Raw genomic sequence first — 23,181 nt, 5'->3', positions numbered from 1 at the left:
GCCTCCATGGCTGAGGACGCTGGCTCTGGGACGGACGAGGCTTCAGGCGCTGGCTCTGGGACGGACGAGGCTTCAGGCGCTGGGACGGACGAGGCTTCAGGCGCTGGGACGGACGAGGCTTCAGGCGCTGGCTCGTTGATTGTGGCAGGCGTGGGCGCTGGCTCGTTGACCGTGGCTGGTGTGGGTGCTGGCTTGTTGACCGTGGCTGGTGTGGGCGCTGGCTTGTTGACCGTGGCTGGCGTGGTCAGCTGGACCACCAAGTTGGGGACCATTGGGACCTCTGTTATGGGAATCTCTGAGGTGGAAGCCTTGAGAGCTGCATGGGGACTGGAGCACTACCCCACTGTGTAATCTATGTACTGTTCCAAAGTACAGTTAAAGCTGCCTCTTGACATCCATGACTTGATGGGCTCATTGAGCCCAAATCGAAATAGGTCCTTTAACACGAGCTCTCCCCAGTTTACACAATCTGCGAGGGCACAAAAAAGCTCAGTGAACTCTTCAGTTGTGTCACCCTCCTGCTTCAGATAAATCAGTTCCACTGCTGGATCCGTTTCTTTGGTCGATTCTTCTGTAATAATGGCAGACTGGAGAAGGCAGGATCCAATTGCAGTTTTTATTAAAAACCACAAAACTAGACCACAAAGCACATTACAGACTGAATTAACAGAACAAGAACCATCAATGAACAAAGGAAAACACAGGGATTAAATACACGAAGAATTAATGAAGAAACGAGGGACACCTGACACTAATGAGCACAAGGACCAATGAACAAAGACCATGAAAAAGAACTACAAAACCCATAAACCAATGAAAGACACTAAATGAACAATAAACATACATAGCGACCCATGGTGGTTGCCTGGGTAATCCTTACAAGCTTGCACCTCGAGCCACAGATACATTTTTGTAAATGAAACATTGCAAATGCACATCTGATTAACTAAGCAGTGATTGTGTAAAAATAATAGATCGTACTGCCCAAAATATTTACAAACTTATATATTTAATTATGTGTTTAATAAGTTTGATTATTTAAAAGAATAACTTTTTTTAAATTTTCCCAGCGAGGTATTTATAAAGTTACAATCTATAATTAAAATAACAATGACAAACGACACTATACGGTGACATTTCAGCACTACAAACATGGATAACGACTCTGAAGAAGCACTTAAAATGTATCATTGCGCAGCCATGTGAAGTGCAGATTTTGAAACTTGCACGTTTATTTAAGATTTGAGATCCATCCTTATTGGGAAGCGAGGTCCAAGGTCTGTGTTTTTTCAGTTTACAGTAGTTGTAGTTAGCTCATAAAGTGTTAAGTAATAACTCACTGTGTATCTCCTCTTCCAGGTGAATCTGGAACCAGAGGGAAGTGTGTATATCTTCATCTCTCTCACCGGCTCCTTTACAGATGGTAAGCTGTTTTTCATATGCTGTTATTAGTTTATTCAGATTTTGTCCTATACTAATTTCCCTATTGCCTACAACACTGAACTCTTGTTTTTAATGTGTTAACAGGTAACACATTAACTTTATGCTTAATTTTTTTTAACAGTTAAACTGTGCTTTTCGAGTGCAGCCTCCTGTAAAAGTGAAAATGTGCAGTTTTACCTTAAGAAACTAATTCTACCTGATTTGATCATTAAAATTCCTTTTGTTGGTGTAACCTAGTGTAATCAGGTTGTTTCCTTTATATTAAATACGATTTTTACTTTTTCTTTTTTTTTATTACTAAAAACAATCAATTTAGATGTTACCACATAAAGCACAATTTTTAGGTTACCTGACAAACATTGTAAGAGTGTGTTGCCATGAATTTCAGATGAAGCTGTAGAAAATCGATTGAGGAGCCATAAACGGTTTACTAGAAAGCGGCAAAAAGCTTTGAAAAGAAGAAAGGTCCACCAAGTCAATGGACATAAGTTTATGGCAACCTTCCTTCCCCAGCCTACTTTTTGCTGTCATTGCAAAAACTTCATCTGGTGAGGCTTACACAGAGAACATGCCTTCATGCACATACAAACAAACTAAAAAAGTTTGCCTCGTTCATTATCTGGCATGTGGTTATAACTACTCTGAATATTTAACTTTCTGTCATTTTTCCAAGGGGTGTATTTGGAAAGCAAGGATATCAATGTCAAGGTGAGTAAGTTTAGCAGTGGTAGAATATAACCCCAAATTTTTGTATTTCGCAATTCTTTACACCAGTTTTCTGAAGTTGTATTTTGCCATCGTTTTGTTTGATTCCATCAAACTACATGTATAGTGGTGCAAAATAGCTGCGCTATATATGGCCAGTGCTATCTTCACTTAGTGCAAATTGGCACTCTGTAATTCTTTTAGCACATACAAGAAATAGAAAATGTAAACATTCACACATACACAAATTTGCTAATCAAATTTGCTTCTTTTTTTGTGTCATTACTCATTAGTGTGCACATGTGTGGTCCATAAGAAGTGCCATGATTTGGTTGTAACTGAGTGTCCACGTATGAAGAAAACTACAAATGAGGTAAGATTCAATGGTAAATAATAAATGCTGAAAAAACATTGTTAATTGTTAGTTCAGGTTAACTAATGTTAACAATGGAACCTTATTGTAAAGTGTTACCAATTCCATAATGTTCGTTTGTGTGTGATAACAAAATTATGCTGTTGGTCTTCTGGACCAATTGTCCACTTACTCCCCTGTCCACAGAGTACAAGCCAGGGCTTCAGCATTAACATACCCCACCAGTTCCGAGAGCACAACTACAGAGTTCCCACATACTGTAACCACTGCGGATCTCTGCTGTATGGACTTGTGAGACAGGGTCTCCAATGCAAGAGTAAGCATATTTTTCCCTGAATTGTTGGTAACACCACTGCTTTGTGTTAATAGACTGTTATTTTCACCTGTGTTTGGTGTGGTTTATCCAGGTTGCAAGATGAACATTCACAAACGTTGTGAACAGAATGTTGCACCAAACTGTGGGGTGAACAGTGCAGAGCTGGCCAGCAAATTGGCTGAGATTGGTTTGCAAGCAGGCAGGCTCTCCAAACGAAAGTCTCAGGTAACTTCGTAAGAATTGTCTCAAAGGGAATGTGTACTTTTATATATATATATATATATATATATATATATATATATATATATATATATATATATATATATATATATACAGTATATACATTCACTTAGCACTTTATTAGAAACCCTATGGTCCTAATAAAGTTCCCGACGTAGTCTTCTGCTGTTGTAGCCCATCCTCCTCAAGGTCAACATGTTGTGCATTCTGAGATGCTATTCTGCTCACTACAATTGTACAGTGTAGCCTTTCTGTCAGCTCGAACCAGTCTAGCCATCTCTCATCAACAAGGTGTTTCCTGTCTGTAGAACTGCTGCTCACTGGATGTTTTTGTTTTTGGCACCATTCTGATTAAACTCTAGAGAATGTTGTGCGTGAAAATCCCAGGAGATCAGCAGTTACAGAAATACTCAAACCAGCCCATCTGGCACCAACAATCATGCCACTGTCGAAATCACTGAGATCACATTTTTTCTCAATTCTGATGGTTGATGTGAACATTAGCTCCTGGCCCATATCTGCATGATTTTATGCATTGCATTACTGCCACATGATTGGCTGATTACATAATAGCATGAATAAGTAGGTTTACAACTGAGTGTGTGTATGTATCTATCTATCTATCTATCTATATATATATATATATATATATATATATATATATATATATATATATATATATATATACAGTTGAAGTCAGAAGTTTACATACACTTCGGTTGAAGTAATTAAAATTAATTTTTTTAACCACTCCACAGATTTCATATTAGAAAACTATAGTTTTGGCAAGATGTTTAGGACATCTACTTTGTGCATGACGTGTAATTTTTCCAACAATTGTTTACAGACAGATTGTTTCACTTTTAATTGACAATATCAGAATTCCAGTGGGTCAGAAGTTTACATACAGTAAGTTAACTGTGCCTTTAAGCAGCTTGGAAAATTCCAGAAAATTATGTCTATCCTTTAGACATTAGACAATTAGCATCTGATAGGCTAATTAGCTAATTGCAGTCAATTGGAGGTGTACCTGTGGATGTATTTTAAGGCCTACCTTCAAACTCAGTGCCTCTTTGCTTAACATCATGGGAAAATCTAACCTTGTGAAAAACTCCTGGCTCCGCCCCGTTTCCAAATTCCTGAAGGTAACACATTCATCTGTACAAACAATAGTATGCAGGTATAAACACCATGGGACCACGCAGCCATCACACCACACCACTCAGGAAGGAGACATTCTGTCTCCTAGAGATTAACATAGTTTGGTGCAAAAAGTGCAAATCAATCCCAGAACAACAGCAAAGGACCTTGTGAAGATGCTGGGGGAAACAGGTAGACAAGTATCTATATTCACAGTAAAACGAGTCCTATATCGACATAACCTGAAAGGCTGCTCAGCAAGGAAGAAGCCACTCCTCCAAAACCACCATAAAAAAGCCAGACTACAGTTTGCAAGTGCACATGGGGATAAAGATCTTACTTTCTGGAGAAATGCCCTCTGTTCTGATAAAACAAAAATTTTACAGTTTGGCCATAATGACCATCGTTATGTTTGGAGGAAAAGGGTGAGGCTTGCAAGCCAAAGAACACCATCCCAACCATGAAGCATGGGGGTGGCAGCATCGTGTTGTGGGGGTGCTTTGCTTCAGGAGGGACTGGTGCACTTCACATAATTGATGGCATCATGAGGAAGGAGAATTATGTGGAAAAATCTCAAGACATCAGCCAGGAATTTAAAGCTCGGTCTCAAATGGGTCTTCCAAACAGACAGTGACCCCAAGCATACCTCCATCTTTGTGGCAAAATGATTTAAGGACAACAAAGCCAAGGTATTGGAGTGGCCATCACAAAGCCCTGACCTCAATCCGATAGAAAATTTGTGGGCAGAACTGAAAAAGCGAGCAAGGAGGCCTACAAACCTCAGTTGCACCAGTTCTCTCTGGAGGAATGGGCCAAAATTACATTGTGAGAAGCTTGTGGAAGGCTACCCAAAATGTTTGACCCAAGTTAAACAATATAAAGGCAATGCTACTAAATACTAACAAAGTGTATGTAAACTTCTGACCTACTGGGAATGTGATGAAAGGAATAAAGCTGAAATAAATCATTCTCTCTACTATTATTCTGACATTTCACATTCTTAAAATATAGTAGTGATCCTATCTGACCTAAGACAGGGAATGTTTTCTAAGATTAAATGTCAGGAATTGTGAAAAACTGAGTTTAAATGGATTTGGCTAAGGTGTATGTGAACTTCTTTCTTCAACTATATATGTACTGTAAATATATTGATCCTTCTTTTTAAGAATAGCCTACATTTTGAGCTTTGTTGCTTGTACGTTTATGTGTGCAAACTTGCGTTTGGGTACATTTCTCCATATCTTTTCACAGATGCACATTACCGAACCAAATCATCGAGACTCTAGTAAAAAGATACCAACAATGCTTGAGGAGGCTGAGGAAGAGACTGTTAAAGTGGGTCTGAAGGACTTCAGTTTCTTGCAGGTGCTGGGGAAAGGCAGCTTTGGCAAGGTGAGACACAATGTTATCACCCAGGCTGCTATATTTCATAAATGCTACTGAGATGACCTTTACTACTATTTAATAAACAGCAAGTGATGTGTGTTAGCATGTCTACAGAACTTTCATCTCAAAATATCAGCTCAGTCAGAATTTTCAAAGTCTGTTACTAAACAAGCATAAACAAGCATGCTTTTTTTAAATCCCAGAAGTGTATGATATATTATATATAGTATATATGTCTGTAGGTGATGCTGGCCCGTCTAAAAAGTGACCACAGGGTGTTTGCTGTGAAAATGCTGAAAAAGGATGTCATACTGCAGGACGATGATGTCGAGTCAACCATGATTGAAAAGAGAGTGCTGACTTTGGCCCACCAGAACCCATTCCTCACACAGCTCTTCTACTGCTTTCAGACTGCCGTAAGAGTTTATACTTACACCCACACATAGGTTCAAGACCACAGATAGATTCAAGGTGCTAATTAACAATTCATATCAAAGTAAAGCTTTGTTTGTCTGTATTTTAACATTAGCAGTTACTGTATTATTACATGTAATGTTATACATCTCCACTTGTGAATTAGTTATAGTTTTAGTGGCTATAAAGAGATCATATCTTGCAGTTTTTTATCATTTAATTTTCCCCCTGATGTCCACTTATACTGTATTACTTATATATTGTGCCACTTATATTTATCAAGGTTTTGCAATAATTTAGTTGATCATGACCAGGGTATGAAATTAACTTTTTGCCCACCAGCCACGGGTGAATGCCCAATTGCCGAATGTGTTATTTTGTAATATAAAATATAATACCATATTATTATTATCATAATAATAATTTAGCAACATACAAATGGAGGCTAAAGAGTAGAAAAGCACAGAAGAAAAACTTCTTGTTCAAGCGCTGTTTCTGAGGCTGTACTTACAATGACACATGACAATTCACCTAATGCAATTGCATGTTATTTGCTATGTATGGTAACGTATACAGCTATTTGGAATTAAGCAATGTCGAAATAAAGTGAACCTGTAGAGTTGTGTTCACAATGCATGTAAAACACGACCTGCTCGGTGGAAATAAAGCGAACTAAACTCAGAGCATTTAGTGTTTTCATAATGGACACTATTCTTCCAAACTGTTTTAAGATGGTTGAAACAGAAGAAAGAGTGAGAACTCTATGATGCACGTCTGTACAGTTCTATGCACTGAATCTCTGTACACATAGCGAATCAGACACGCGCATCATCGGCTTTTCTTTCTGTTCTTCAAAAAGTTGATCAAGTGTGTTTCTTCAAACGAGCATAGTTTGTGGGGGCCTGGGTAGCTCTGCGAGTAAAGACGCTGACTACCACACCTGGAGTTGCAAGTTCGAATCCAGGGCGTGCTGAGTGACTCCAGCCAGCCAGCCTGCTCTCCTAAGCAACCAAATTGGCCCAGTTGCTAGGGAGGTTAGAGTCACATGGGGTAACCTCCTCGTGGTTGCTGTAATGTGGTTCGCTCTCAGTGGGCCGCGTGGTGAGTTGTGTGTGGATGCCACGGAGAATAGCGTGAAGCCTCCACATGTGCTATGTCTCCACGGTAACGTGCTCAAAAAGCCACGTGATTTGTCCTCCGCCACCCGGATTGAGGCGAGTCACTACGCCACCATGAGGACTTAGAGCACATTGGGAATTGGGCATTTCAAATTGGGGAGAGAAAAAAAAAGAGCGTAGTTTGTGTCTAACGGATTTTCTTGTCATACGTCACTCCAAAACGTGTTACAGGTCGCCCACCACAGTGGAAGGTAGATAAGCAAAAGTACCTGCCAATGCGCATGAAAAACCTCCATTAGGCAGGTGTTAATTTTGAACCCTGATCTTGACTATTTCCCACCCTCTTTCTGACCCAGAAATAAATAGGTAATGTTTTGCCACTGTTCCTTTAAGAGAGTAAACACCCACTTTGTATTTGAAATGAGTAGCTGTGCTTTGCTGCATTTACTTACAGGCTGCAGGTTTGCTGTCAAATTCAGTATACTTGTTGTTGACATTCTTTAATAACAGCCTTTTAGCAAAGCCTACATTACTTTGTGGCACTTTTACAAAATGTTGTGCTGAAATGTGTCACACAAACTGCTTAGGCCATGTAACATGTTTTCATAGTATATTAAAAGATTTGATTTCTCATTATGTGACCCCTTTAAAGGGATATTTCATGCAAAAATGAACATCTATACCCTCTCATGGTTCCAACCTATTTGATTTTCTTTCTTTAGTTGAACACAAATGGAGATTTTAGAATGTTATCCTCATTCACCATTCACTTTTTTCCCATACAATACTGCCTAACATACTGTATATTTTTGTGTTCCAGTAGAGAAGGCAAGTAAAATGGGCTGGAACGACATGAGGGTTTGACATGCCATCAGGTTGATATCCTGTAGCATTAGCCCAGAATCTCACTAGATATACCAGTAGAGGCTGATTTCTTAGAACTGTTTTGCCATATCATCTCCACTGCCACCATTGACTGACAAACAGGAGAATAGTGTTGTTGAATAGTGTTGTTGAATATAGACACTCAGTTTCCCGTCAGTCAACCAGGAAATATGCTCATAAGCAGAAATCTACCTTGACATCTTGATATTTTGATAAAGGAAAAGAGTTCAAATTCCTGGGCTGCCTTGGTTCTTATCTTTAATCTTCTGCATCAGATGTCTTTTTTTGATTGGAGGGTACTGAGGTTACTGAGAACGTTTGCGGATATTGCATCTACACCGCTAGCGCATCATAATAAAAATATTACTGAGTGCACCTTTAAGTAATTTACTTCAGTAATACAACCTCTGAGGATAACTTAAATGAAAGTCACCCAAAAATGGTAGGTTAGCACTTAGCAGTTATCAAAGTGTTGGTCGCCATTGCAGTACTACATCTAAACAGTAGATGGAAGCACATGATTAATAACTTGAGGTAAGCACTTCCTGCTGAGGAGATGTGGTGGCACACAGAGGGAAAGTGTTAGAGAGAAATTATGCAAGACCTCTGTCAACTTACACATATTATCAGCCTTGACCACAAACACTACTACACAGCATGGCTTTAAAGGGATAATTAACCCACCCCCAAAAATCCCGTCCTCATTTACTCACCCTCATGTTGCTTCAATCCTGTGTGACATTTTTTCTCAGACTCAGTCACCATTTACTCTCATGGTGACATAGGCTGTCCTTAACATTCTGTCTAACATTTCCAATTGTATTACTAGAAAGAAAGTAAGACAGGTTTGAAACAATAAATCATGACAGAAATTTCCTTTTTTTTTTCATTTCTTTTTTTTTTTACTATTTCTTTAAGAACTTGATTCTGCTTATGTTCAAGTCAATAACATACACCAAACTAGCAAGCATATTTTATTGAAGCTAAAGATCTTTATTGTATTGTATTATATCATATATTGTTGTACATTAAAAATTGCACTGTGTTCAAGAAAATAAATTCACACAGATGTTACAGGTTTACCAGGTTTAAAAATGATTATTCCTTTCTAAATTGACTCTTGTACTATTTATATGATTTTCAACACTGTTTTTCCATTTGTATGACCTACAAACAGTTTTTTCTCATTTGTTCTTCATTTCTCAGGAGCGGTTATACTTTGTCATGGAGTTTGTAAATGGTGGTGACCTCATGTTCCATATTCAGAAGGTCAGGCGTTTTGAAGAGCCACGAGCACAGTTTTATGCTGCAGAAATCACTTCGGCCCTTATGTTTCTTCACTCCCAAGGCATCATTTACAGGTTAGGAATTTGGTGTGTCATGGAATGGAATGGTGTCCATACATGTTTAAGTTCCAGGTGTCCGAACATATGTATTTCCCTCTAACAGAGATGAGGTACAGTGGCAATAAAAAGTATTTGAACCCTTTGAAATTAGCTGGTTTTCTACATTAATTGGTCATAAAATGTGATCTCGTCTTCATCAAAATCACAAGTATAGACAAACACAATGTGCTTAAGCTAACAATGCAAAAATAATTCTAATCGTTCGTCTTTATTGAACACATCCCATTAAACATTCACAGTGCTGTGGGAAATGTAAGTAAACCCTTGGATTTCATAACTGGTCGATCATCCTTTGGCAGCAATAACCTCAACCAAGTGTTTCCGGTAGCTGCGGACTAGACCTGCACAACGCTTCGAAGGACCATTCTTCCTTACAGAACTGCTTCAGCTCAGCCATATTCTTTGGATGTTTGGTGTGAACGGCTCTCTTGAGGTCATTCCACAGCATCTTTATTGGATTAAGGTCTGGGCTCTGACTGGGCCACTCCAGTGTTCTTTTTTTTTAAGCTATTCTGTAGCGGATTTACTTCGATGTTTTGGATCATTGTCCTGCTGCATCACCCAACTTCTACTGAGCTTCAGCTGGCACACAGCCACACTGACATTATCCTGTAGGATATCTTGACAAACTTGGGAATACATTTTTCCCTCGATGATGGCAAGTGGTTTAGGCCCGGAAGCAACAAAGCTGCCACATCATGATTTTCCCTTCACCATACTTCACCATTGGAATTATGTTTTCATGTTGGTATGCGTTGCCCTTTTTATGCCATACGTAGTGCTGCGTGTTCTTCCCAAACAATTCAACCTTAGTTTGATCAGTCCACAAAACATTTTCCCAGTAGCGGTGTGGAGTGTTAAGGTGGTCTTTGGCAAACTTCAGGCACGCAGCAATGTTTCTGTTAGAAAGCAGTAGCTTTCTTTGTGGTAGCCTGCTATGGACACCATGCCTATTTAATGTTTCCGTATAGTAGACTCATGAACAGAGATGTTAACCAGTTCCAATAATTCCTTTAAGTCTTTAGCTGTCACTCTAGAGTTATTTTTTACTTCATTGAGCATTCTGCGGTGTGCCCTGTGAGTCATCTTGAGCTGGACAGCTACTTCTAGGGAGAGGAACCACAGTATTAAATCTAAGTCTTTAGCCTTACTTTTTCCAACCTACACTGTGCATGTTTGAACGAAGTATTCAATATGTACAAGAACAATACAATAATTTGTGTGTTATTAGTTAAAACAGATTGTGTTTGTTCATTATTGTAACTTAGATGAAGATCGAACCAGATTTTAAGACAAATTTATACATAAATGCAGGTAATTCCAAAGGATTCACATACTTTTTCTAGCCACTGTATAACTAATATATGCTGTAAAGAAAAACATAAAAGTATCTTCAAGTTATATTAATCACAGCCTGAGTTTACTGATAGATCAAAACCACTTTTCTAAAAACTCCAAGGGAACCCAAAGCAAATTCCAGTTTTCCCATAAGTTGACATCATGACTGAACAGTTCTGTTGTCTTTAAAGTTGGCTACATTAATGGCTTAAAATTCTCCATTGTTTTAATGTATAAAAACCTTCATTGTCATTGTCAAAAGGAAAGAATGTTCGAAATTCATAATGTGCATCTGAATTTACTGTTAATGTTCACACCCCAGTGCTGCTGCTCCCAGTTATTTGTTTTGACATGCATGTGTTCACTCACACAATTTTCTTGTCTGCGCATGTCCTGGCACAGTTGGTGTGATTTTACAGACAGTCCCCGCCCCTGGCTTAGTCTTCCTTTCTGCGCCTGTACATTATGCACTTCCTATCTCTAATCACTTAACCTTTACCTACCTGGATAAGCTTTCCAATCACTCTTGTGATAGAGCCGAGTCAAACCCAAAAATAAACCAATATGACAAACTGTATCCAAATCATTCCCATGAGGCTTGCAGTATTTGCGAGCTTTCCTGTCAGGGCCTTTACGAGAATGCCTCTGTGAACTTGGCTGACACCCCTGTCATCTTTATGATGATACAGCCTCCTTTGTAGCCACTCTCTCATTTGCTTTCACTTTTTATTGGGCTTTAAAGTCAATCCATTTAGGCCAATTATAACGTCTCTGTTAAGTGTGCTTTCTGGGTAGAACTCTAAAGGATTTAGGGAAGGATTGCTCACAGCAAAACATCTTGTTCTTGTAAAAAAATATCGAGATCTCATTTAAACAAGATAAATGTACTTGTATGTACCAATGGAGTAAGAAAAATTAAGAAAGAAAATATAAATAATGCAAAATAATTCAATATATATTCTCTAAATATCTTACACAATTTTGCCTCTCAAGTAAATGTATCTGTTTTAAGGTTTAGAATTCACTGTAGGGACATTTTGAGTGTGGACCTGAGCCGATGTCACTAGGCTGCTCATTCCCTGACTATCGTGGCATGGAGCTATTCTTACATAAGCTGTTTACACAGAGAGAAAGGGAGAGGGGGTGGTAAGAGATGGGGAGAGAGAGTCTGCCCTGCACTCTGCTATAAATTTATCAAATTACTCCTTTTCGGTCAGTTCAAGTGCGATATAGTATTACATGCGCACAAATTTTTCCAAAATTAATATTAAAACTGATTTCTCATACTCTATCATGACATTCTTTGTTGATTTAAAAATGCCATATATTTTGCATGACCAACTATTACACACCCCTGTACCCAACAAGATGGGGGGGGGGTCTGTGAGTGGGGGGGCACATGCCATGGTAACACTTTACAATAAGGTTCCATTCGTTAACATTAGTTAATGCATTAGGTATCATGAACTAACAATGAATGGTGTATATATATATATATATATTTTTTTTATTTTTTTTTTTTACAGCATTTATTAATCTTTGTTAAAGTTAGTTAATGAAAATACTATTAATTGTTAGTTCATGTTCGTTCAAAGTGCATTAACTAATGTTAACATGTGCAACTTTTGATTTTAAAAATGTATTGTTATATGTTGAAATTAACCAAGCTTAACAAGTGCTGTATTTATGACATTAAAATAGTATATTTGACATTAAAACTTTTTTCCTGTTGTGATATCAAAAACTTAAATTGTACTTTTGCTTCTTTTCTTAAGAGGCAATGGATTAGCCTAAGGCTGAATTCATTAGCCTACATTATGAAATGAAATAAAAGCTATGAAGCACATTTCTGCAAATTAAAAAATTGAGAGGCCTATTCATTTCATTGATTCCAAAATATGATTATGATCAAGAACCTGCCGATATATGGCATTGTATCTTATGGTTATTAAAAAACTTGCAGCTATCTGTTTTTAGGCAGATCGCTGCAAGTAAATGAGATATCCTCACGTTTGACAAACAAATTACAGTATGATGCACACAGATGTTATACACACCCCAAAACAGGTTTTAGTCAGAATAAGATGATGAAATATGAAGAATTAGTTTACTGCATTACCGTTTTTGTCTAGCTGGAGGGCAGAAAGGGGATTTTTGAGAGTATTGGTCTGTTCACTTATAGAGCTTGTCGTAATGTTGTGCGGTGTTTGGAGTGAATGGAACCATTGTTTCTATTGAAATGCTTCCTCACCTGACTTTATCAAGCCCTTCAGTGGTGGTATTCATGCGGATATGAAATGCTGCACAACGTATAGTGTGCGTTCAAGCCAGATTTCATTTCGGATGACTGTACTGTGTTCCGCGAGTCCACCTAATTATCTGTCGTTTCTTGACACTGCTTCAGTTCCCTCTCCGTTTTAAACCAACTAGGTTCAGTCTAGCGGTATTGAATGCACACCTCCGACTTTGGAGCTGGCTAATCATAGTGAAGATTTTGGGGTGGCACCTGGGATGGCCAATGGAGCGAACTTTCAGGCAGCTCCTAGCATATTTAAAGGTCACTGAAATACGCATATACATTTTTAAAAATTAAATCACTTATAATCTCTACTTTTCAATTAAGCTATAGTTTTTGTAATGCAAAAATAAAACAAAAGATGTTAAAACAAAAAGATTAATTAAAAACAAAGAGTTACATCAATGCCATATCACAACCCCCCCCCCCCCCCCCATGTTACCACATGAAGCACATTTTTAAGTTTACTTTTTTGTTTCAGTGGGCAATTTAAACATTTTGTCTGGTAACCTAAAATGTGCTTCATGTTAAAACATCTACTGTAAATTATCTGGTTTCATTCAAGTCAAAACTATTATTTGACATTACGTTTACATAAGGTTACACCAACAAAACTAATTTAAGGGTTAGATCAGGTAGAAATAGCTCCTTAAAGTAACAGTTGCAGGATACAACTTTTCACAGTGTAATTTAACGAATGCAACCTTATTGTAAATTGTTACCAATAAACCTTTTGCTGCAACGTTGCAAGAGTAATCACATGTAATCACAGGATGGGCAGAACTGAGAGTTGTCCAGATTGCAATGTGTGATGGTTGCAGATAGTGCTATTTTCTACAATTTTCAAGCTGCACAATTTCTCTCTGGCTGATGGCCAGGCTGGTGAGTGTGCCATGCTGTCAGTGCCAGAATTCCCACCACTGTGGGCAGGAGATTCAGCACGTCTCTGTGCTTGTTCTTTAGGCATGATGAAGTACAGAAAGTTAAAATATATTTTTGATTTCTCATCTCTGTCTCTTTCTCTCTCCGCCATTTGTGTTATTGGGCCACATTGGTAAAACACAAGCAGAATTTCCATACTGGAAAATGTTAACCTAAACATGTACATCATTTGATAACATATAAAATAACTGGTTTGATTGAACTTTAAAATATTAACATAACTGAGTCAACCTGACTACATTGTTATTCCAACAAAAAAATGTAAGGGTTAGATTAAGTAGGAATAGCACCTTAAATTAACAATTGCAGGTTACCACTTTTTACAATGCATTCTTAAGCTAATTGTTGCATTGTGTGACCCAATTTACATGAGAATGGTTTTGCAAACACACTTTTTTTCATGAATGAGGCCCGTTATTAACGGTGTAACCTGATTGGATGTAATGAGAAATGAAGCATGTGTTTAATGTTACTTTTTTAACATTTTAATTAGTATTTAATACTAGGTAATAGGGCAGAGTTATGAACTTTTAACAACATTGTAAAGAAGTCACCTCTCAAAATGTTCTCTGTTAATTGCATTCGAATTAAATTATCCCATTACATTATGAGCCGTTGTCCACAAGGACGCTAATAATCCATTTATGTTCTGTAATTCTTTTTTCCACTGGGTCAATATTGCCTCTCTTTCTTTGATGACAGGAAACTGAATGCTCCTTGTCATGCTGATTACTCCACACCCTTGCATGCTACATGCTCATTTTAGCATTGTGTGTCTGTTATTCACCATTATATTTGCAGTGTCTTGTTTAAATGTTTTGTCAACTTGTATGTATGCAACCACAGGCTGCCCTTCGAATTGTGATGGCTTATGACTTTATGACAGTTATTATTCAGCATTTTTGCTGTTGAGAAAAATCCATGTAATGGATTATATGGTTCTGTGTTATGTTTTCTGGCAAAGGGACCTGAAGCTGGACAATGTGCTTTTGGACAGAGATGGCCACTGCAAACTGGCAGATTTTGGCATGTGCAAAGAGGACATTTTTGATGGGAAACTGACTAGCACATTCTGTGGTACTCCAGATTACATTGCACCAGAGGTGAGCATCTCTAAAGGAAGATTTTAAGAAAGATTGTGGTTAATTTGTGAGTGGGTGCACTCTTGCCATAATGCAATGCGTATGGATGTTTTATACTGTGTGTCTCTCTCAGATCCTCCTGGAGGAGCCATATGGCGTATCAGTGGACTGGTGGGCTTTTGGCGTGCTGCTGTATGAGATGCTATCAGGTCATGCTCCATTTGAAGCAGAGACAGAGGACGAGCTCTTTGAGTGTATCCTCAGAGATGAGGTCATCTGTTCATCTTGGCTCAGTAATGAGGCAGAGGATATCCTTAAAGGGGTGAGTCTTGTTAAATACAATGTTTAGATTCAGTTGATCATCTATGCTAGCAAAATAAATTTTCAGAAGAATATCTCAGCTCTGTAGGTCCATACAATGCAAGTGAATCGTGACCAAAACATTGAAGCTCTAAGAAGCAGCATAAAAGTAATCCGTAATACTCCAGTAAGACTCCAGATATGATAGGTATGGTTAAGTCCTTTTAATATAAATCTCCACTTAAACATTCTTCTTTTGTTCTGGGCAATTTGCGTTCTTTTTGCATATCGTGACCTACCGGGCAGGGAGGAGAATTTATAGTAAAAAAGGACTTAAATATTGATCTTTTTCTCACCCACACCTATCACATCACTTCTGAGGATATGGATTTATCCACTGGAGTCATGCAGATTACTTTTATGCTGCCTTTATGTGCTTTTTGGAGCTTTAAAGTTCTGGTCACCATTCACTTGCATGTGAGGACCTACAGAGCTGAGATATTCTTCTATAAATCTTTGTTTGTAATCAGCAGAAGAAAGTAAGTCATTTTTGGGTGAACTATCCCTTTAATTTTATTTTAACTGTCAAGGCAAATAATAATAATAAATAAATGCATAAATAAATAGTCTTTATTAAGGGATGAATTGATAAATGTAATAAACAAATAAAGTTATTTGTGTGGATGAGTGTGGATGTTCATGTGATGTGCGTTTTGAGGAAAAGCACAAAAAATAATGAAAGATCTTGAAAACACTTGTAGAAAACCTCTAAGATCAGTTCTTATTGGGAAATAAGGCCCTGATTGATTATGCACAGACATATCTTAAATGAAATCAATTTTTTGGAACAAGTAGATTTGGCTGACTTTTAACGTTTTAATAAACAACATCGACACATTGACAGCCAACATTTGACTTACATCTTTGGCAGCTATGTTGGGAAATTTCAGACTTCCGCAGCAGTGACTTCTCATAAATAAACCACCCTCTTCCTCTAAAGCCAATTCTGAATAACCGAAGAACTGGCAGAGTTTAAGAGCTCTAAGTGAACATGTTTTTTTTTTTACCAATGCAGTCAGTTGGCTGTTTTGAAGGTCTTAGCCAGCTATTGTAACCGCACTTCGCTGTTCTTCAGTATAAGCACAAGTGAACAGGAGGCTAGTAAGCAGTGGGAAAACATGATGTTAAGAAATATAGAAATGTGCTTCATGTGGTACCGTCTTAATTAACAGGTTTTAATCAAAAATATTATTTAATATATCTAAATAAACCTGCCTACTTTAAGTTACAACAATGAAAGTAAGGTTTAAGGTTTAGATGAGGTAGACATAGCTCCTTACAGGGACAGTTCACCCAAAAATGTTATGTTGTGCCAAACCTGTATTACTTACTTTCTTCCATAGAACACAAAAGGAGATGTAAGGCTGTATGTTAGGTTATTACAGCCTCAGTCACCAGTTATTTTGACTGCATGAAAAAAGATGCTATTAAGGTGAATGGCAACTGAGGCTAACATTCTGCTAAACATCTCCTTTAGTGTTCTATAGAAGAAAGAAAGTAGTACATGTTTGAAACAATGTCAGGGCGAGTAAATGACAGAATTTTTGTTTTTAATGAACTGTACCTTTAAGGTAACAATTGGCCATATTCACCTTGTGAAGACCAGACTTAGACAGACCCTTCATTGCTGCTATCCCCAGTAAGACAGGATGTTAGTATCACAGACTGTCCCTGCCCTTTGTACCTTATTTTATAAGCTATTATTAGAGGCAAACCCTCTAGTTAATACCCAAAGATCTCATTGGCAAGGGCCTGAGATAGGGGCATAATCTGTTTTGCTTTGCACTTGACCTCATTGCTCATTGGAAAGATGATATGCTAATAAATCAGGTGAAAGATATCACAGCATTATTTACAGCATGTCAAGTTAATGTTGTGATCTGTGGATTTGTAGTGTTAAATTATTTGTATTGTTGCTAACAATGGTTACAGTGCATCCGGAATGTATTCACAGCGCTTCACTTTTTCCACATTTTGTTATGATACAGCCTTATTCCAAAATGGATTAAATTCATTATTTTCCTCAAAATTCTACAAACAGTACCCCATAATGACAATGTGAAAAGTTTTTCTGAAATCTTTGCAAATGTATTAAAAATACAAAAAAAAGAAAGAAATCACATGTACATAAGTATTCACAGCCTTTGCTCAATACTTTGTTGAAGCTTCTTTGGCACCAATTACAGCCTCAAGTCTTTTTGAGTATGATGCTACAAGCTTGGTACACCTATTTTTGGGCAGTTTCTCTCATTCTTCTTTGCAGGACCTCTCAAGCTCCATCAGATAGGATGGGGAGCGTCGATGCACAGCCATTTTCAGATCTCTCCAGAGATGTTCAATCGGGTTCAAGTCTGGGCTCTGGCTAGGCCACTCAAGGACATTCACAGAGTTGTCCCGGAGCCACTCCTTTGTTATCTTGGCTGTGTGCTTAGGGTCATTGTCCTGTTGGAAGATGAACCTTCACCCCAGTCTGAGGTCCAGAGTGCTCTGGAGCAGGTTTTCATCAAGGATGTCTCTTTACATTGCTGCATTCATCATTCCCTCGATCCTGACTAGTCTCCCAGTTCCTGCCGCTGAAAAACATCCCCACAGCATGATGCTGCCACCACCATGCTTCACTGTAGGGATGGTATTGGCCAGGTGATGAGCAGTGCCTGATTTCCTCCAGACATGATGCTTGCCATTCAGGCCAAAAAGTTCAATCTTTGTTTCATCAGACCAGAGAATTCTGTTTCTCATGGTCTGAGAGTCCTCCAGGCGGGCTGTCATGTGCCTTTTACTGAGGAGTGGCTTCCGTCTGGCCACTCTACCATACAGGCCTGATTGGTGGAGTGCTGCAGAGACGGTTGTTTTTCTGGAAGGTTCTCCTCTCTCAACAGAGAAATGCTGGAGCTCTGTCGGAGTGACCATCGGGTTCTTGATCACCTCCCTGACTAAGGCCCTTCTCCCCAGATCGCTCAGTTTGGCCGGGCAGCCAGCTCTTGGAAGAGTCCTGGTGGTTCCAATCTTCTTCCATTTATGGATGATGGAGGCCACTGTGCTCATTGGGACCTTCAATGCTGCAGAAATTGTTCTGTGCCTCGATACAATCCTGTCTTGGAGGTCTACAGACAATTCCTTGGACTTCATGGCTTGGTTTGTGCTCTGACATGCAGTGTTAACTGTGGGACCTTGTATAGACAGGTGTGTGCCTTTCCAAATCATGTCCAATCAACTGAATTTACCACAGGTGGACTCCAGTCAAGTTGTAGAAACATCTCAAGGATGATCAGTGGAAACAGGATGCACTTGAGCTCAATTTTGAGTGTCATGGCAAAGGCTGTGAATACTTATGTACATGTGATTTTTTTCATTTTTTATTTGTAATACATTTGCAAAGATTTCAAACAAACCTCTTTCACGTTGTCATTATGGGGTATTGTTTGTAGAATTTTGAGGAAAATAATGAATTTAATCCATTTTGGAATAAGGCTGTAACATAACAAAATGTGGAAAAAGTGAAGCTCTGTGAATACTTTCCGGATGCACTGTATATTTAAGACATTTTTAGAGTCCCGACACCAGATTTGTAGAATGCTTAATGTGGAATATCAATAAACGTTTATGCTTTTATGTATTTTTTTATGTTGTGCTGGTGATTTGACTTCATTTTGCCACAGGAAGGGTTAAAAAAGCTGTGTCATGGTATAAGGATTAACATCATGTGACTAAATAGAGAGTTCTTCCTTGCATTAGTGGGGTAATATCCCTAATTCTGTCTCCTTTCCAAAGGCTGAAGTCATTTAAATAAATTAAATGTGTAGTTTTGCACACAGTAATCTTAGCAGACCAGTATGAAATAGGCAATTGAAGTACAATATTAATACATATTTTGTAATATTCCAAAATATTACCTCTGAGTACTAATGTAATAAAGTACAGGCCCCAGACATATTGTGACTCTTAAAATATATAAATTACATTGTATTAAATAACAAAATATCAAACCAAATGGCCAATCTTTTTAAATAAATAAATATAGCGCACACACATTTTCAAACAATACATATTCACATTTAAAATTATAGATATAGGCCTACTGTACAAATTTTAGACAAAGTATATGGACCCTCTTTGGGTTATCATATTTATTGGAACATGTCCAAAGTTAATGTGATGAGCTACACCTGTGTTTACTCTTCCATGACACTTGTGTGAATTTGAAAGATACTGATTCCATACATCCACTAAAGATTATCTTAGAACCAGATTGCAAAATTGGCATTGCAAAGAATGTGAAGTTCTAAAGTTCTGAGAAATGCTCTAGCATCATTTGTTAGCAGATGACACTTGCTTTGATATTATGTAATCTGTTTATTGTTATTCAGTGTCCTAATACATTTTGTGGCCACTGTAATAGCAAGCATGCATATTGATATTGTGCAAATTATGCTTGCTATTTATTATTTATTTATTATGTGCAACAAATGAGATAATGTCCTTCTTTTTTACGGGTCAGTCTTCTCTCTGGTTGCTATGAAATAGCTTGTTTATGTGTTCAAAAGCTTAATGATGCAGAAAGATTGTTCACTATATTTGAACTGTGAAACTCAATGAGTGCTGCTTGCTTTCTCCCCAGTTCTTGACCAGAGATCCGGCATGCCGGTTGGGCTGCATGCAAAGAGATGGAGGAGAAAAGGCCATTACTGCGCACGTGTTTTTTGCAGGACTGGACTGGGATAAGCTGAACAAACGAGAGATCAAGCCACCTTTCACACCTCGAATAGTAAGCCAAGCCTATCCCACATCTGTACTGTGCAAAAGTTTTAGGCACTTGTGAAAAATGTTGCATAGTAAGGATTTCTTAAAAAACAAATATAAATAGTAAATAAGCCATAAATAGTTTTCATTTATCAATTAACATCATAATAAGCCTAGTAAACATAAAAAAAGCTAAAAAAATATTTGGTGTGACCACCTTTGCCTTCAAAACAGCACCAATTCTCCTAGGTACACCTGGACACAATTTTTCTTGGTTGTTGGCAGATAGGATGTTCCAAGCTTCTTGGAGAATTCGCCACAGTTCTTCTATTTGTTTGGGCTGTCTCAATTGCTTCTGTCTCTTCATTTAATCCAATACAGACCCGATGTTCAGTAGGGGTCACTGTGGGGCAATGCCATCTGTTGCAGGGCTCCCTGTTCTTCTATTCTATTCTATTTGCAGAAGGAATGTTTGGGAGTCTAAAATGTATATTTCCTATTGACACACTAAAGTGGAAGATATAAATAACCATCTTAACACAAATGTTTTTGTGAAACATTTTATGTTCCTAAGACTTTTGCACAGTACTGTATTCGTGAATTAATCAAAACGGTAAATGCTTCATTAGAAACTTTCTTTGTTGTGTTCTGCAGGAATCTATTGAGGATGTGAGCAATTTTGACCCAGATTTCACCCAAGAGGAACCCACTCTTACACCCATAGAAGATGGACTTTTCCCTTTCAACCAGGACGATTTTAAAGACTTCACCTACACAGCTCCAGAGCTGCGATGAAGTTAATAGACAGCCACCATGGCTCAGTTATTTAGCTTGCACAGATGATATTCTTAGTTTCTTTCCCTAATAAATTGTAATTCACTTTTTTAGGCTTTTCTCTAAATATACAGTTTTAAATGACTGCTTTTTGGGCACAAATGTACCAAGTTCCTAACAGTTTATTAATACATACTCTGGAATAGACTTCCCCAGGACTATTCAGACCAAAGCAAAGAAAGGGAGAATATAATGTATTCTAAGAAGAACTGAGGCTTTTTCCAAGTGTGCTTTTTAATTTATGTTTGTGTTGGAGTGTTTTCATTAGCAAATTGCTTATCTTGTGAAGTTTTTACAGGTAAATCTGTGCAGTGTTCATTTTGTATTTAGTGCTGGCATGCAGTTGCAAAGTGCTTTGTTTTGCAGCTTTTTAGTGAGCATGTGAATGAATGCACCACAAGTACCTGAAAGTGAATGACCTGTATCAAAATGTATTAAATTGTTAAGTTATGAGATGTGACATATTGCTAACTAAAGTCTGAGTTATAAACTGTCGAAAAGAGACATTTTTCTTACGCATCTTGTACAGGAGAATCCTTTTGTAAAGGATTGTAAAGGTAATTCTCTAAAACTCATGTGACAGCACTGCAAGAAAACATATCATCTGTCTAGTTTACTGAATAATGTATCAGGGGAGCTTAACCTGTGGCAAGAGACTACAGCATGAAATTCTCATGAGAAAAAAAAAACATAATTCTCACATCAAATTAACAGCAGAGCTGTGGTCATGGCACATTTCTCCGTGGACACGCAATTCCTCCCATGAATGATTAATTGCCCTCTATTCATTTGTGGTTCTCACAATCTCAAACTATATTTGAAGGAGCCCTTATACCAAAGCAATACAAGTGGTCGTCTAAAGACGATGGAAAGTAATCCATAATTAACATGCAATTTTTAACCTTACAAAGCTCATGCCTGCACTGTCAACCTATAGCCATATTAGTAAGTGACCATAAAGCTTAGACAAAGCACGACTTGACTAAAAGCCAGTGTTCACAGGAGACTCTTCACTGTCGCTCCCTGTTTCTTTTTGGCTTTTGTTTATGCTGTATTTGAATTTCGGGAGATTTGATTGTAGTTCATCAGTATATTTTTTCTATCCAAGCCTTCTATTGTTTAAAGAATGACGTTGTGATAATATTACCCAACAGGGATTTTTACGCACTTGCCCCAAACCAGTTGTAACTGGAAACACAGTAAGGCTGAATTGTGACACATGTTTTTGGAATCAGGATAAACATATCTGCACTCTTGAGAAAGTGTAGAAAGTGTACTAGTTACAGTAAATACTTAAAAAGATATTTTAGCCAATTTTTAAGAGTTAAGCAAAGCATCACTTTGAATTGTGTACTTTTTAACCAAATTCAATTAATAAAACTTAAAATATTTAGTATTTTATTTTGTTAAAGATAATTCAATTTAATAGAATTTTATAATGAAATTGAAATGCATACATTTTAAAATGAATTTTTTGAGTATATGTATACAGCAAGTTAAGTATTGATATTGTTTTCGGTGCCATTCTGCTGCGGGTCATATGACAAAATACTCACCACTAAATTCTCAGTGATGGTGCAAAAACTGCTAAAAACCAGCCATGTCTGGCTGGGAGGTGGCTTCATAACTCAAACCATTCATTGAGTCAGCACTGCTGAGAAGTTCATTGGGTTCCTCCATGAAAATGTGCCAAAGGTATTGTAGTTATTTTAGCAGCTCAAATTCAAGAGCTGGTGTTGGCAAGTGGACATTATGATCTTACTGACTTGTAATGTTTTCATTACAAGCCTCTGCTAATTTTATTGAAGGGATTTACTGTATTAAGCAGTTTTCCAGTGTATCGCATGGTTTGGCTCATCAATTTTCCACCTTCAGAAATGCTATGCTCACATGCTTAACTATAAATTAAACAAAAGTCTAGATCACACTGCCTTGGTGACAAAACAGGTTTTCAACAACATCAAAGTTTAAGAAAAAATCCTGCTTTAGCCACAGAAAAACACTTTTTGAAAACATGATATCAACTGCCCTTTCTCCCCACGACCAGCTGGAAATGAGGTTATTTTTGAAGATTTGCTGTATCTCAGAGATGAACATACTGTAATATTTAGAACTGGAGTAGCACAGTTCATATGTGGTATTCTAGATTTTATCATTTTGTCC

General features: G+C 37.8%; 1 protein-coding gene across 1 annotated transcript in view; it reads left to right on the top strand.

Annotated features, from left to right (window-relative positions):
- The window catches only part of prkchb (protein kinase C, eta, b), a 29,450-nt gene extending 7,104 nt beyond the window's left edge, over positions 1-22,346 (top strand). Inside the window, exons 2-14 of the mRNA XM_051644609.1 lie at positions 1,360-1,423; positions 1,832-1,991; positions 2,117-2,151; positions 2,442-2,521; positions 2,708-2,837; positions 2,929-3,062; positions 5,469-5,609; positions 5,846-6,019; positions 9,227-9,381; positions 14,967-15,105; positions 15,218-15,406; positions 20,063-20,209; positions 20,839-22,346. Of these exons, the coding sequence (XP_051500569.1) occupies positions 1,360-1,423; positions 1,832-1,991; positions 2,117-2,151; positions 2,442-2,521; positions 2,708-2,837; positions 2,929-3,062; positions 5,469-5,609; positions 5,846-6,019; positions 9,227-9,381; positions 14,967-15,105; positions 15,218-15,406; positions 20,063-20,209; positions 20,839-20,979 (1,689 nt within the window). The 3' untranslated portion in view covers positions 20,980-22,346. The remainder of the gene's footprint in view (positions 1-1,359; positions 1,424-1,831; positions 1,992-2,116; positions 2,152-2,441; positions 2,522-2,707; positions 2,838-2,928; positions 3,063-5,468; positions 5,610-5,845; positions 6,020-9,226; positions 9,382-14,966; positions 15,106-15,217; positions 15,407-20,062; positions 20,210-20,838) is intronic.
- Positions 22,347-23,181: the final 835 nt, after the last annotated feature.

Source organism: Myxocyprinus asiaticus, chromosome 19, assembly GCF_019703515.2.
Source record: "Myxocyprinus asiaticus isolate MX2 ecotype Aquarium Trade chromosome 19, UBuf_Myxa_2, whole genome shotgun sequence".
Lineage (NCBI taxonomy): Eukaryota > Metazoa > Chordata > Actinopteri > Cypriniformes > Catostomidae > Myxocyprinus > Myxocyprinus asiaticus.
The sequence above is the reverse complement of the archived record's forward strand: the minus strand, read 5'-3'. Positions and strand labels throughout refer to the sequence as shown.